We start from the raw sequence: 14880 nt of genomic DNA, 5'->3' as shown, positions 1-14880 counted from the left end.
GAGAGCAGATTTCCATTGGCAAGTGGAGCCGAACCGAATAGTCCTCAGACTTCAGGTTCCAACGAGACACCAGTGAGAGCTGAAGAGGATGCATATGCGCCCTTGCCCACGGCACCACTTCCAGGGTTGCTGCCATAAAACCGAGCACCTGTAGATAGCATCACACTGTCGGGTTTATAGTGCTCACCAACTGACACACTTGTGACATCAATTTCTGAATCCAAACTTCTGGTAGGAAAACCTTATCCTGCCTCGTGTCGAACCAAACACCCAGATATTCCAACAACTGAGATGGCTGAAGTCTGCTCTTGGGCAGGTTCACCACCCAACCAAGCTCCTGCAACAAGGAGATCACCTTGCAGCTCTCTTCCTGAGACTTGGCTTAAATCAACCAGTCGTCCAAATACAGGTGTATCAGCATCCCATCTCTTCTCAACGGGGCAGCTACTACCACCATGATCTTGAAAAACATTCTGGGAGTGGAGGCTAGAACAAAAGGCAGCGCCCGAAACTGATAATGGAGCCCTAGCTCTGCAAAACGCAGAAAACATTGGTGCACCAAACAGATTGGAATATGAAGGTAGTCCTCTGACAGATCCAGGGAGGTCAGAAATTCCCCCAACTGCACAGCCATTATCACTGAGTGTAAGGGTTCCATGTGAAAATGAGTCACCCTCAAATGATGGTTGACACGAAAGGAGCCCTCCTTCTTGGGCACAACAAAATAAATCGCCCCATACTTTCTTGAGATGTAGGCACTGAAACCAAAACCCTCAACCGGAGGAGCCTTAGAAGTATAGATTCCACTGCCTGCTTCTTCTGCAGGAAGTGGCAAGGAGACACCAAGAACACGTCCCGAAGAATACGGAGAAATTCTAGTGTATTTCCTTCTCGTATCACCTCCAGGACCCACTGATCCAATATGATCTCGACCCACCTCTGATAAGAGAGAGGTGTCCCCCTATATCTTGTTCCTGAAGGTAGGTCGGCAAACCTTCATTGGGAAGCTCGTGAGGATCTGCCCCCCCCTGAGCCCGCTCTTCTCTTGGGCTGTCTGGGATGAAAGGACTGCAACCTACTGAAAGGCTGAGTCCTCTGAAAGGTTGACCATTTCTAGGGACGAAAATGCTTGGAACCCCAGAGATGACCCCCTCATACCAGAGGGGTATAGCAACTGTTTATTATCCTCTGGCAACCAAGGGACCAGAGATTCGCCCCAGTTACTGGCCAATTTCTCCAACTCACTTCCAAACAAGAGCGAGCCTTTAAAGAGCATTTTTGTAAGATTAGCCTTGGAGACTGCATCAGCTGACCAATGTCACAACCATAGTTGATGCCTGGCTGCTACCACTGAAGCCACTCCTCTGGCCGAGGTATGGACCAAATCACAGCCCACAACAGCTAAAAGGGCAGCAGTGGGTTCCATAATCGCTCTGGAATTCACTCCAAAATCATCAACTTCCTGAGAGAGAAGCAGACAAGATTGTGCCACTAGGGCACAACAAGAAGCTATCTGTAAGGTCATCGCCACTGCTTCAAAGGCTCGCTTAAGGAGAGACTCAATCTGCCTATCATGCACATCCTTCAGGGCCACTCCTCCCTCCACGGAGATAGTCTTCTGCTTAGAGACGGCACAGACCAGTGCATCCACTTTGGGAAAACATAAATGCTCCCTCACTGCTGGATCCAGAAGGTACAGGTCTTCCAATGTCCGACCCCCTTTGAAACTTGTCTCTGGGGCTCCCCATTCAAGATTAATCAATTCCTGAAAGGCGTCCGTAACAGGGAAAAAACAAGAGGCTTTATGGAAGGAAACCAAAATGGAATTCTTCTTCAGTTCAGACATGGAATCTGCACTAGGAACATCCAGCGTCAAGGTCTGGGAAACTAGAACGGCAGTTCATCTCTATGAAAGAATCACAACATGGTCCGATACAATTCCAATCCCAGAGGAATTTCCCCATCTTGCAGGGAATCAAGATCTGATTCATCATCAGTGCCATTCGGGTTCCTGTCGGGATTACCTACGGTGAACCAAGACATGCTCCAGCGCCAAAAAATACGACTGAAAGAGGGAAGGGCCACCGGCTGAGGGGTCAACCTGACAGAGTGGGCGAAGCCAAGGACTGCACCTAAAGAAAGGATTACAAACCTTGTAAAAACTCTTCCCAAGAAAAAGCAGCCGGATCCAGGCCAAACCCAGAAGGGACTGGAGTGGGCCCACTGAACTGCCATCCCCTGCGGATGAACCAGTCAAGGAAGTTCCAAGATCAGGCGTACCTCCAGACAGATCCTTAACCAGACCATCATCAGGCTAGGAGGATCTAGGCTTAGCAAAATCAGAGGAAGACAACTCTCCCTGAGTTTCTAAACAGCACTGACACAGGTTAGAGGACACTACAGGCTGAGATGCCCGAATATGACAGGCAACACAGAGAGAAAGGCACTTAGGTTTCTAGCTCACCAGCGCCATCAGTGCACAGGCGCGGAGAATGTGCGTCACCCAGCTCGCGTTGAAAAAATTTCAAGCACACAAAATTTATGAGCCCCAAAAACACATGCACAAACTGTGCATCAAGGCCTGGGCGCACTACCAGCACTTAGAAATTTGTGCACACAAAAGGCGCGCCTAAAACTGAGTGCACAATGCGTGCGGAGAGCTGACACACTGCATATACAGACATCCTGTAGAGGGCAGTAAGGCATGCACAGAAGAGCGAAAATGCCACCGCGGCCTACCATGCGATATGCAGGCAAAAAGCCTAACTGCGGGGCCTAGCCCACCGGGGCCGCTCAACCCTCCAGACTGCCCAGTTCCCCTAACCTCCACAGGAGCAGGAACGAACATCAGAACAGCATGCCAAGCACAGAGACCGATGGAAGTTCTGCAAACCCCTCTATACTGTCTGTCTTTACAATATTTTTTTTAAACTTATCCAAGCTCAGCTCTTACCAGCTGAGTACAGAGACAGTCTCCGGCTGCGGGAGGAGAGGACATCTACCATCACCGCCGCGCTCGGCCTCCTGCAGCCGCTGCCTTTAAGCTGTACAATCAGCTAAGTCCATGCTGGAAAACCCAGCTACTGGACCAAGGCACACATCTGAAGGACCATAGAAATCACCTCAGGAATTCTCAACTGGGGAAGGGACCATTTGGTATCACCGCAGGAAAGCGGGGCTTTTCTTTTTCTATGTTAAATTCTGCTTCCAAAATCTGAAGCAAACCCCATAGGGAGATGCACTTCCACCATCTGCTGGAGACAGAGAATACTGGCAGGCTGGTGTCACTGCAGGAGTATATATACTGTGACATCAGCTTCCTCCGTCTCCATCTGCTGGCAGGGGAGCATAACTCAATGGTCCTGAGTCCATCTGTCTAAATGCTAGGAAATATAAAGTTTGCAGAATTCCCCCAGGATTAAAATTTATACTCTTGTCTATGCACGATATGGTAAACCTATTGCATTTGAAAGCATAAGAAGTTCTGGCTGAAGATTTTCTTGATGCAAGTAACACATGAGAAATAGTGTCTGAACAGTTGAAAGAAGACATCTCCCTGCAATATCCATGCTTTTAGAGCTAAGGAGTGGTGCAGCAAAATATCTTCTTACTGTTACACAAGGGTTGGACAAGGCTTCAGCAAATTGGTTCACAACAATTGAAGTAAAAGAAGAAACCATGCTTGTCTGGGCCAGAAGTGGGCTATCTTCAATTCAGGATACTGCTTTTTTGGCCTGTCATCAGTCCCTTGAGTATTCAGAGTGCCTAACAGTAACGGCAGCACACCTACAAAGATACACTTGTTTCGATACCTACACAATTATCTTAGCAAGAGCCATTCATGCTCCACAAGAGTTAGAAATGTTATATTCCGTAGTACAGTTTCTAGAGCTTCAGAAGGTCATTAGAAACTATCCCAAATCCAATTTAAATCCAACCTTTTGTAGTTCATTGGAACTCTGCTTGATTCTCAACATACAAAGGTATTAACAGAATGGAATAGTTAAAGCCTTGCCCCCCAAACTGTGAGTTAAGTAACTTCAGTCTAAGTTGTAATCCTATCTAGCATGCTGTGTATGAGTCAAGTCCTGCTTGCTGTTACAGTTATAATTATTTTGTATTTAGCTAATGCCTTTTCATTGGTAGCTCAAGACAAGTTACATTTACCTGATCCCAGAGGGCTTACACACTTAAATCTGTATCTGAGGCAATTGAGGGTGAAGTAACTTGCCCAAGGTCACAAGGAGTAGATGTAATATTCATGGACTCTGGTTTCCATTCTTTCTGAAGATGTGCCTGGCAGTGGTTTTAATTGTATGTTATGTTGGAATCTGATACATTTTATGATTATGACTGTTTCTATGTGCAACAGTAATGCCACTGTCCTTTGAAGTTGGTTGCATAAACATTTCTTCACAGACAACCCAAGTGTAACAATGAATTTGTATATATGTATAGTTGTACACAAATGTTTAAGCACCCATGGTCAAACTGTGTTAGACTCGGGTGTTTTAGTGTGCCCTTGGACCTCAGCCCGACCCCAGACGGATCCAGGACCGAACCAAGGGTTGATGGCGTGTTCCACCATGGCTGACGATCTACCCTCTGCCAGGCCGGCAAACTCCCATGGCCAACAACAGATGATGTTGGAATGTGAATGGTCCTCCGACCATTCCGAGCCCTTTCGGACCTGCCGCTTGGATCAGCATGGAGCAGCAGGCCTGGCCTGAGGTCGAGGGCAGACGGGCCTTGACACGAAGACATGATAGCAGGATCCATACAACGGCATCGCGGACGAAGACATGACAGCAGGATCGATGCAACGGCATCGCGGACGAAGACATGACACCAACGCTGATGCGAAGACATCACGGACCAGTGGTCGATGCGACGACATCAGGAACAAGACATGATACCATGAGTGATGCAATGACATCCAGGACGAGACAAGGAACTGGGCGGAAAGACATTGGCACTGTCTCTCAGGGCACCCTACTCAGGCCACCCGCGGGACTGAGTCACGGACCACCCTGTCCCACTGCATACCCTACACAGCCCGAGGAGGCTGGTCACGGACCATGCTGGGAGCAGGATGAGCGCAGGGAAGGATCCAGTCGAAGCAGAACTCCAACGACGGAGCCGATGTTGTCCGAAGCTCCACCTACGGCTGGCAGGACATGACGGCTCAGGAGCACAGGACACCAGTCAACCTGTAGGCTAGTCCACACTCGGGCACACATCATCCGAGGGACCCCCGGCCTAACAGGTACCAGAAGGCTCAAGAGCGCTGAAGACAAAGACACAGGAGCAGGACATCAAGGAACCTGGAACATCAGGAACAGAAGATCAAGATGAAACACCAGGACAGGGACCTCAGGCACGAACATGACTTGGCATGACGAGACGAGGCAACAAGAACTCCATGGAGAAGACAAAGAAGACCTGACGGAGCTCTGGCAGGCAGGAGCCTCCAGAGTGAAGCAACTCCGATGCAAGGCGAAGACTGAATGACAGAGCAGCCCTTTTATAGGGCTGAAGCAGGAAGTCCACTCCCTAGGTGGGGCCAGCACACTTCCTGTGCCTGGCCCTTTAAATCCAGCAGAGAGGCGCGCACCGGCGCCTAAGGAGCAGGAAGCAGGGCTGTGCAGGACCGTGGACAGCGGCCTGCACAGCGTCTGTGCGTAGAGACGCAGGACTGGGCCTGAGGAGCAGGCCCGATGACGGCAGCGGCTCCAGCCGCTGCAGGAGGTCCCGGGGGCGGCTCCAGCAGCCAGATGAGACCGGGGCTTGCGGCCTTCGTGCCACGAAGATCAGATGACATCGGCTGCGGTCCCGGCCGTGCCAGGGATGGCAGGAAGTCCGCGGCTCCAGCCGCGGTTCGATGAGCGGCCTCCGAGCCGCAGAGAGTAACAGAGTCCACGGCTCCAGCCGCATCGGAGGGCCGACGGCGGCGTCCTGCCGCGTCGGTGAAACAGAAGCAGCATGAAGTGAGTGCCTGCTCGCAGGGAGACCAGTGGGCAGCGCGATTCATGACAAACTGTAAGTTTCAGTGAATCTCTAAGTGAACAGAAGATGATACAACCTTTACATGGTACAAATGTACACAACCAATTTTAATACAAAATTTCTATTTGCTGATTTTAATAAATTGAAAATAATAAAGAGAGAAAATATGGTATGTGCAAAGTTTGAACACCCTTCCAGTTGATTCATTACTACACGTTTAGAAAGTTGTCCCAAAGAGATGATTGACTCATTAGGCCTTCAGTTAATCAGGTGAAGACACTTCTACAGTTAAACAAATAGTCTGACTCTTCTAACCTCTCAGTTCTTCTTTCACTTACAGAAATTTGATATTAGAGGACCACCGGAAGGCTCATCTGCATACTACTCCCAGCATCCCCCGGGAGAGGAGTCCGGAAGTCACCGCAAGCGATCCAGGGATTGACGTCTACAGCCCCAGCTTCCAGAGGCCCCGCCCCCTTTGCAGTAGAGGAGGACCGGAAGGCTCATCTGCATACTGCTCCCAGCATCCCCCAGGAGAGGAGTCCGGAAGTCACCGCAAGCGATCCAGGGATTGTCGTCCACAGCCCCAGCTTCCAGAAGCCCCACCCCCTTTGCAGTGGAGTAGGACAGGAAGCGCGCACCGAATCTCGAACCCTTCCATTAACTGAGGGAAGATTAATTTATAGGTGGTAAAAGAAGATTGGTAAGTATAGTTTTCAGAAATGTTTGGGCTTATAAAAGTTTGGTGAAAGGTGAAATTAAGGGATATATTCTTTAGCGTTTGTGTGTGTCTGAGGTAATAAGCAAGCCAGAGATAGTTAATTCTAGGGTCTTTCTTTCCCAACCACTCAACCCTTGATTTTTAGGCATGAGACACTGATTAAAAATCAATCAGGGTCTTATCTAAATCATACTATTGTACTAGCCATTATTGAAAGTTTAATCATGCCCTTGTAGGACACTAGCTGATTAATTAGTAAATTCACCTGTACATTTAAGAACATAAGAAAATGCCATACTGGGTCAGACCAAGGGTCCATCAAGCCCAGCATCATGTTTCCAACAGTGGCCAATCCAGGCCATAAGAACCTGGCAAGTACCCAAAAACTAAGTCTATTCCATGTTACCATTGCTAATGGCAGTGGCTATTCTCTAAGTGACCTTAATAGCAGGTAAAGGACTTCTCCTCCAAGAACCTATCCAATCCTTTTTTAAACACAGCTATACTAACTGCACTAACCACATCCTCTGGCAACAAATTCCAGAGTTTAATTGTGCGTTGAGTAAAAAAGAACTTTTTTCGATTAGTTTTAAATGTGCCCCATGCTAACTTCATGGAGTGCCCCCTAGTCTTTCTATTATCCGAAAGAGTAAATAACCGATTCACATTCTACCCGTTCTAGACCTCTCATAATTTTAAACATCTCTATCATATCCCCCCCTCAGCCGTCTCTTCTCCAAGCTGAAAAGTCCTAACCTCTTTAGTCTTTCCTCATACGGGTGCTGTTCCATTCCCCTTATCATTTTGGTAGCCCTTCTCTGTACCTTCTCCATCGCAATTATATCTTTTTTGAGATGCGGCGACCAGAATTGTACACAGTATTCAAGGTGCGGTCTCACCATGGAGCGATACAGAGGCATTATGACATTTTCCGTTTTATTCACCCATTCCCTTTCTAATAATTCCCAACATTCTGTTTGCTTTTTTGACTGCCGCAGCACACTGAACCGACAATTTCAATGTGTTCTCCACTATGACGTCTAGATCTCTTTCTTGGGTTGTAGCACCTAATATGGAACCCAATATTGTGTAATTATAGCATGGGTTATTTTTCCCTATATGCATCACCTTGAACTTATCCACATTAAATTTCATCTGCCATTTGGATACCCAATTTTCCAGTCTCACAAGGTCTTCCTGCAATTTATCACAATCTGCTTGTGATTTAACTACTCTGAACAATTTTGTGTCATCTGCAAATTTGATTATCTCACTCGTCGTATTTCTTTCCAGATCATTTATAAATATATTGAAAAGTAAGGGTCCCAATACAGATCCCTGAGGCACTCCACTGTCCACTCCCTTCCACTGAGAAAATTGTCCATTTAATCCTACTCTCTGTTTCCTGTCTTTTAGCCAGTTTGCAATCCACGAAAGGTCATCGCCACCTATCCCATGACTTTTTACTTTTCCTAGAAGCCTCTCATGAGGAACTTTGTCAAACGCCTTCTGAAAATCCAAGTATACTACATCTACAGGTTCACCTTTATCCACATGTTTATTAACTCCTTCAAAAAAGTGAAGCAGATTTATGAGGCAAGACTTGCCCTGGGTAAAGCCATGCTGACTTTGTTCATTAACCATGTCTTTCTATATGTTCTGTGATTTGATGTTTAGAACACTTTTCCACTATTTGCCTGGCACTGAAGTCAGGCTAACCGGTCTGTAGTTTCCCGGATTACCCTGGGAGCCCTTTTTAAATATTGGGGTTACATTTGCTATCCTCCAGTCTTCAGGTACAATGGATGAGTTTAATGATAGGTTACAAATTTTTACTAATAGGTCTGAAATTTCATTTTTTAGTTCCTTCAGAACTCTGGGGTGTATACCATCCGGTCCAGGTGATTTTACTACTCTTCAGTTTGTCAATCAGGCCTACCACATCTTCTAGGTTCACCGTGATTTGATTCGGTCCATCTGAATCATTACCCATGAAAACCTTCTCTATTACGGGTACCTCCCCAACATCCTCTTCAGTAAACACCGAAGCAAAGAAAACTCCCTTAGTATGCTAAACTTAACTAGTAACTCAATAAAACTAAGATGAAGGTAGCAGTCCAGCAGCAAGAGGGGGGCTTTCCTGTCTTTTCCATTGAGTGTCACATGTATGATTTTTTACCCACCAGTGAGAGATTGTATGTGTGCACTCGGTGCAAAGAGCTCCTGGCTCTCAGAAAACGAGTCCAATTTCTGAAAGCTAGACTAGCAGACTTGGAGGAGCTGAGGCAGACAGAGAGGTACATTGATGAGACCTTCAGGGACATAGTAGCCAAGTCCCAAATCCAGTCTGGCAGCCCCAATGCTGCCTTGGATCAGAAAGGTCTCCCAGTAGGAGATCATCATCCTGGTGTAGCTGGAAGTGAATCTGTAGCAAGGACCTGCTCTCCAGGTGATGTATTGTCCTCTCGTACTCCCAGGGCTACTGCCCAGGAGGGAAGGGTTAGGTCAGCCATCATAGTTGGTGATTCGATTATTAGAAATGTAGATAGCAGGGTGGCTGGTGGATGTGAGGACTGCCTGGTAACTTGCCTGTCTGGTGTGAAGGTGGCAGACCTCACGCGTCGCCTAGATAGGATTATAGACAGTGCTGGGGAGGAGCCAGCTGTCGTGGTACATGTGGGCACCAACGACATAGGAAAATGTGGGAGAGAGGTTCTGGAAGCCAAATTTAGGATTTTAGGTAGGAAGCTGAAATCCAGAACCTCTAGGATGGCATTCTCTGAAATGCTTCCTGTTCCACATGCAGGTCCCCAGAGGCAGGCAGAGCTCCAGAGTTTCAATGCATGGATGAGACGATGGTTCAGGGAAGAGGGATTCAGCTTTATTAGCAACTGGGGAAACTTTTGGGGAAAGGGGAAACTTTTCCGAAAGGATGGGCTCCACCTTAACCAGAGTGGAACCAAGCTGCTGGTACTAACTTTCAAAAAGGAGATAGAGCAGCTTTTAAACTAGAACAAGGGGGAAAGTCGACAATCACTCAGCAGTGCATGGTTCGGAGAAATGTATCCTTGAAGGATACTAATGAAACAGGAGAGTTAGGGCATCCCAACAGAGAGGTTCCATTAAAAGCAAACGTAGTCCTCAAATCTCAATTTAGTCTACCCTTTAATTTTTTTCTAGATATTTATTCTCGCTATAAACATGCCGAATATTTACCTACGTCCTGTTGACGAGTTACTATTATTATTATCTATGTAATATTTAATTTAATTTATTATTAATATCTATATGTTATAGGTTATATGCTAAATGCTATATGTTATACGTTATATGTTAAGAAACGCTGTTCCATGTAACGCCATTTGTGCGAAAGTTTTGTTATATGTAAACCGACCTGATTCGATACTTGTATTGAGAATGTCGGTATATAAAAATCCGAAATAAATAAATAAATAAATAAATAAATGTGTCTATATGTAAAAAATCACCGAAGCTAATGATTTCCGAATTATCCCTAGCAACTGAAAAGAAGGTTGTTAATACAAACAAAAAACACACTTTGAAATGTCTGTATGCCAATGCCAGAAGTCTAAGAACAAGATGGAAGAGTTAGAGTGTATAGCAGTAAATGATGATATTGACATAATTGGCATCACAAAGACTTGGTGGAAGGAGGATAACCAATGGGACAGTGCTATATCAGAGTACAAATTATATCGCGATGATAGGGAGGATCAACTTGGTGGGGGTGTGGCACTTATGTCCGGGAGGGTATAGAGTCCAAACAGGATAAAGATCATACAAGAGACTAAATGCTCAGTAGAATCTATATGGGTAGAAATCCCATGTGTGTTAGGTAAGAGTATAATGATAGTATACTATCGTCCACCTGGACAAAATGGTCAGACAGATGATGAAATGCTTAGAGAAATCAGGGAAGCTAACCAATTTGGCAGTGCAATAATAATGGGAGATTTCAATTACCCCAATATTGACTAGGTAAATGTAACATGAGGACTTGCTAGAGACAAAGTTCCTGGATGTAATAAATGACTGCTTCATGGAGCAATTGGTTCAGGAACCAACAAGAGAGGGAGCTATTTTAGATTTAATTCTTAGTGGAACACAGGATTTGGTGAGAGAGTTAACAGTGGTGAGGCCACTTGGCAACAATGATCATAACATGATCAAATTTAAACTAATAACTGGAAGGGGGACAATAAGTAAATCTGCAGCTCAAACACTAAACTTTCAAAAGGGAAACTTTGATAAAATGAGGAAAATAGTTAAAAAAAAAACTGAAAGGTGCAGCTGCAAAGGTTAAAAGTGTTCAACAGGCATGGACATTGTTTAAAAATACAATCCTAGAGGCGCAGTCCATATATATTCCACACATTAAGAAAGGTGGAAGGAAGGCAAAACGATTACTGTCATGGTTAAAAGGTGAGGTGAAAGAGGCTATTTTAGCCAAAAAAACATCCTTCAAAAATTGAAAGAAGGATCCATCTGAAGAAAATAGGATAAAACATAAGCAGTCAGGTTAAGTGTAAAACATAGATAAGACAAGCGAAGGGAGAATTTGAATTGAAGCTGGCCATAGAGGCAAAAACTCATAATAAAAACTTTTTAAAATATATCCGAAGCAAGAAACCCGTGAGGGAGTCAGTTGGACCATTAGATGACAGAGCGGTTAAAGGGGCTCATAGGGAAGATAAGGCCATTGCAGAAAGACTAAATGAATTCTTTGCTTCTGTGTTTACTAATGAGGATGTTGGGGAGATACCAGTTCCGGAGATGGTTTTCAGGGGTGATGAGTCAGATGAACTGAACGAATCACTGTGAACCTGGAAGATGTAGTAGGCCAGATTGACAAACTAAAGAGTAGCAAATCACCTGGACCGGATGGTATGCATCCTAGGGTACTGAAGGAACTCAAAAATGAAATTTCTGATCTATTAGTTAAAATTTGTAACCTATCATTGAAATCATCCATTGTACCTGAAGACTGGAGGGTGGCCAATGTAACCCCAATATTTAAAAAAGGCTCCAGGGGCGATCCGGGTAACTATAGACCAGTGAGCCTGACTTCAGTGCCAGGAAAAATAGTGGAAACTATTCTCAAGATCAAAACCGTAGAGCATATAGAAAGACATGGTTTAATGGAACACAGTCAACATAGATTTACCCAAGGGAAGTCTTGCCTAACAAATCTGCTTCATTTTTTTGAAGGGGTTAATAAACATGTGGATAAAGGTGAACCAGTAGATGTACTGTATTTGGATTTTCAGAAGGCGTTTGACAAAGTCCCTCATGAGAGGCTTCTACGAAAACTAAAAAGTCATGGGATAGGAGGCGATGTCCTTTCGTGGATTACAAACTGGTTAAAAGACAGGAAACAGAGAGTAGGATTAAATGGTCAATTTTCTCAGTGGAAAAGGGTAAACAGTGGAGTGCCTCAGGGATCTGTACTTGGACCGGTGCTTTTCAATATATATATAAACGATCTGGAAAGGCATACGACGAGTGAGGTTATCAAATTTGCGGATTATACAAAATTGTTCAGAGTAGTTAAATCACAAGCGGATTGTGATACATTACAGGAGGACCTTGCAAGACTGGAAGATTGGGCATCCAAATGGCAGATGAAATTTAATGTGGACAAGTGCAAGGTGTTGCATATAGGGAAAAATAACTGTTGCTGTAGTTACACGATGTTAGGTTCCATATTAGGAGCTACCACCCAGGAAAAAGATCTAGGCATCATAGTGGATAATACTTTAAAATCGTCGGCTCAGTGCGCTGCAGCAGTCAAAAAAGCAAACAGGATGTTAGGAATTATTAGGAAGGGAATGGTTAATAAAACGGAAAATGTCATAATTCCTCTATAATCGCTCCATGGTGAGACCGCACCTGGAATACTGTGTACAATTCTGGTCGCTGCATCTCAAAAAAGATATAGTTGCGATGAAGAAGGTACAGAGAAGGGCAACCAAAATGATAAAGGGGATGGAACAGCTCCCCTCTGAGGAAAGGCTGAAGAGGTTAGGGCTGTTCAGCTTGGAGAAGAGATGGCTGAGGGGGGATATGATAGAGGTCTTTAAGATCATGAGAGGTCTTGAACGGGTAGATGTGAATCAGTTATTTACACTTTCGAATAATAGAAGGACTAGGGGGCATTCCATGAAGTTAAGACTAATCTGAGAAAGTTCTTTTTCATTCAATGCACAATAAAGCTCTGGAATTTGTCTCCAGAGGATGTGGTTAGTGCAGTTAGTGTAGCTGGGTTCAAAAAAAGTTTGGAGAAGTTCTTGGAGGAGAAGTCCTTTAACGGCTATTATTCAAATTTACTTAGGGAACAGCCACTGCTATTAATTGCATCAGTGGCATGGGATCTTCTTAGTGTTTGGCAATTGCCAGGTTATTGTGGCCTGGTTTGTCCTCTGTTGGAAACAGGATGCTGAGCTTGATGGACCCTTGGTTTGACCCAGCATGGCAATTTCTTATGTTCTTAAACTTTTGCATATAATTGTAAATATATCCTTACTTGAAACACTACTGCTGAGTATGCCTTTATCACTACAGAGGCCTCTGACCCAACAGTTCAGTACATTATAGATTTTGAAAATGTCCGCTCTGTTACAAAAAGTATCATGCACAAAGCAAACATACCTTGTAGTTCCCATACTTTCAAGGGTACCATGTCATTAGTACTTTCAATAAGGTGCTTCCTAAACTCCTTTAGATTATCTTTCAGATCCGGATACATTTGTCTAGTCAAAAGAAAAACATATATTGTAAAAAACATTACTGACCTTGGCAGTTCCAAACTTTGAAGATCTAGTTTAAACATTTCAGATACAATATTCTAATCTTTTTATCAGCAGACATGTAATTTACTATAGGTTGACATACTATATTAAATTTATTATTTCATTTCATTTTCCAAAAAGTAAATTAAATATACTATATAAAAAAAGAGGGGCTTATCAACACTATTAATGCAATGGCACTGTTAGCCCAGGTTTGGACGCGCGTTTGACGAGCTAGCTTTACATCCCTTATACAGTAAGGGGCCAAGCCGCACATTTTACTTTCAGAAATTAACGCCTACCCAAAGGCTGGCAGCGGGTTTGAGAACCGACGCCAGCAAAATTGAGCGTCGGCTGTCAAACCCGCTGACAGCCGCCGCTTCTGTCAAAAAGGAAGCGCTAGAGACGCTCTAGTGTCCCTAGCGCCTCCTTTTACCGCGGGCCCTAATTTGCATAGGCCACCCTCCTGAATTGCTCGCCCAGGAGAGTGGCCTGTGCGCGCGCCGGGAGAGCAAGCACGCGCCAGCTCTCCCGCGTGTTTTTCTGTATCAGCCTGAAAATTAGCTCATATCATGGGTCAATTTGAAAGAAGCAGGGAACAACAGGATGGGAGGGACTGGATTAGGAAGCATTATGGCTTGGTTTTGACTGCTCCAGTCTCAGCCTCATCCCTTCCCTCCTATTCCCTGCAAGATGCCAGGGAGAGGAGGGGCTGGAGAATTAAGTAAAGAGATTAATTGCAAGGCACTGAGACAGAAGGCAGTTGCTTTAGCCCTGCAAGGATTGCAGCTTCCTCTTAGATGACTGAATTAGCATGGGGGTGCTTCAAGTTTGTTAAATCTGCAACAAGCTAATTTCTGGGTTTCTCCTGTGTCCGCAGAATCATGGAAGCCTGGGTGCACTGATCAGAAATCCTACCATCAACAAAAAAAAAAACAAAAACCAGGAGTGGCCGGGTGTTTTGAACAGCTGCCTCAATTTTGGTGGCTGTTTGGATTATTTAAAAGCTTGGTGGTAAGACTTGGGAAGGAACCTGGCTGTAGGACTTCGTATAAAACTTGTAGGAAACAGAGGAAGACAAAGCCTGGAATCGCTTACAGTACTTTAATGAAATTTGAATATGCTTGGGACACACACAGAAGGCAGTGGTTGGAATAGTGTTGAACGTTTGGAACTGTTGATGTTAAGTATAGGAATTTATATGCATGTCTAACCAAAGTGGTAGAAAAAGAAAGAGAAAGACAATTAGGTAGATTAGATAGGCCAATGGCTCCTTATCTACCATAATCTACTATATTAATATGTTTTTAACTGATTGTCTCAACAATTTTAAATTCATATAGA

General features: G+C 44.7%; 1 protein-coding gene across 3 annotated transcripts in view; it reads right to left on the bottom strand.

Annotated features, from left to right (window-relative positions):
* Positions 1-14880, bottom strand: part of UGGT2 (UDP-glucose glycoprotein glucosyltransferase 2) — a 1031439-nt gene that overhangs the window by 807159 nt on the left and 209400 nt on the right. For all 3 annotated transcript variants that reach the window (XM_029604715.1, XM_029604718.1, XM_029604716.1), the window contains exon 8: positions 13397-13497. In XM_029604715.1, the coding sequence (XP_029460575.1) occupies positions 13397-13497 (101 nt within the window). The remainder of the gene's footprint in view (positions 1-13396; positions 13498-14880) is intronic.

The sequence above is a fragment of the Rhinatrema bivittatum genome, chromosome 5, assembly GCF_901001135.1.
Source record: "Rhinatrema bivittatum chromosome 5, aRhiBiv1.1, whole genome shotgun sequence".
Taxonomy (NCBI): domain Eukaryota; kingdom Metazoa; phylum Chordata; class Amphibia; order Gymnophiona; family Rhinatrematidae; genus Rhinatrema; species Rhinatrema bivittatum.
Note: the sequence above shows the minus strand (reverse complement) of the source record. Positions and strands in the feature narration are given on the sequence as shown.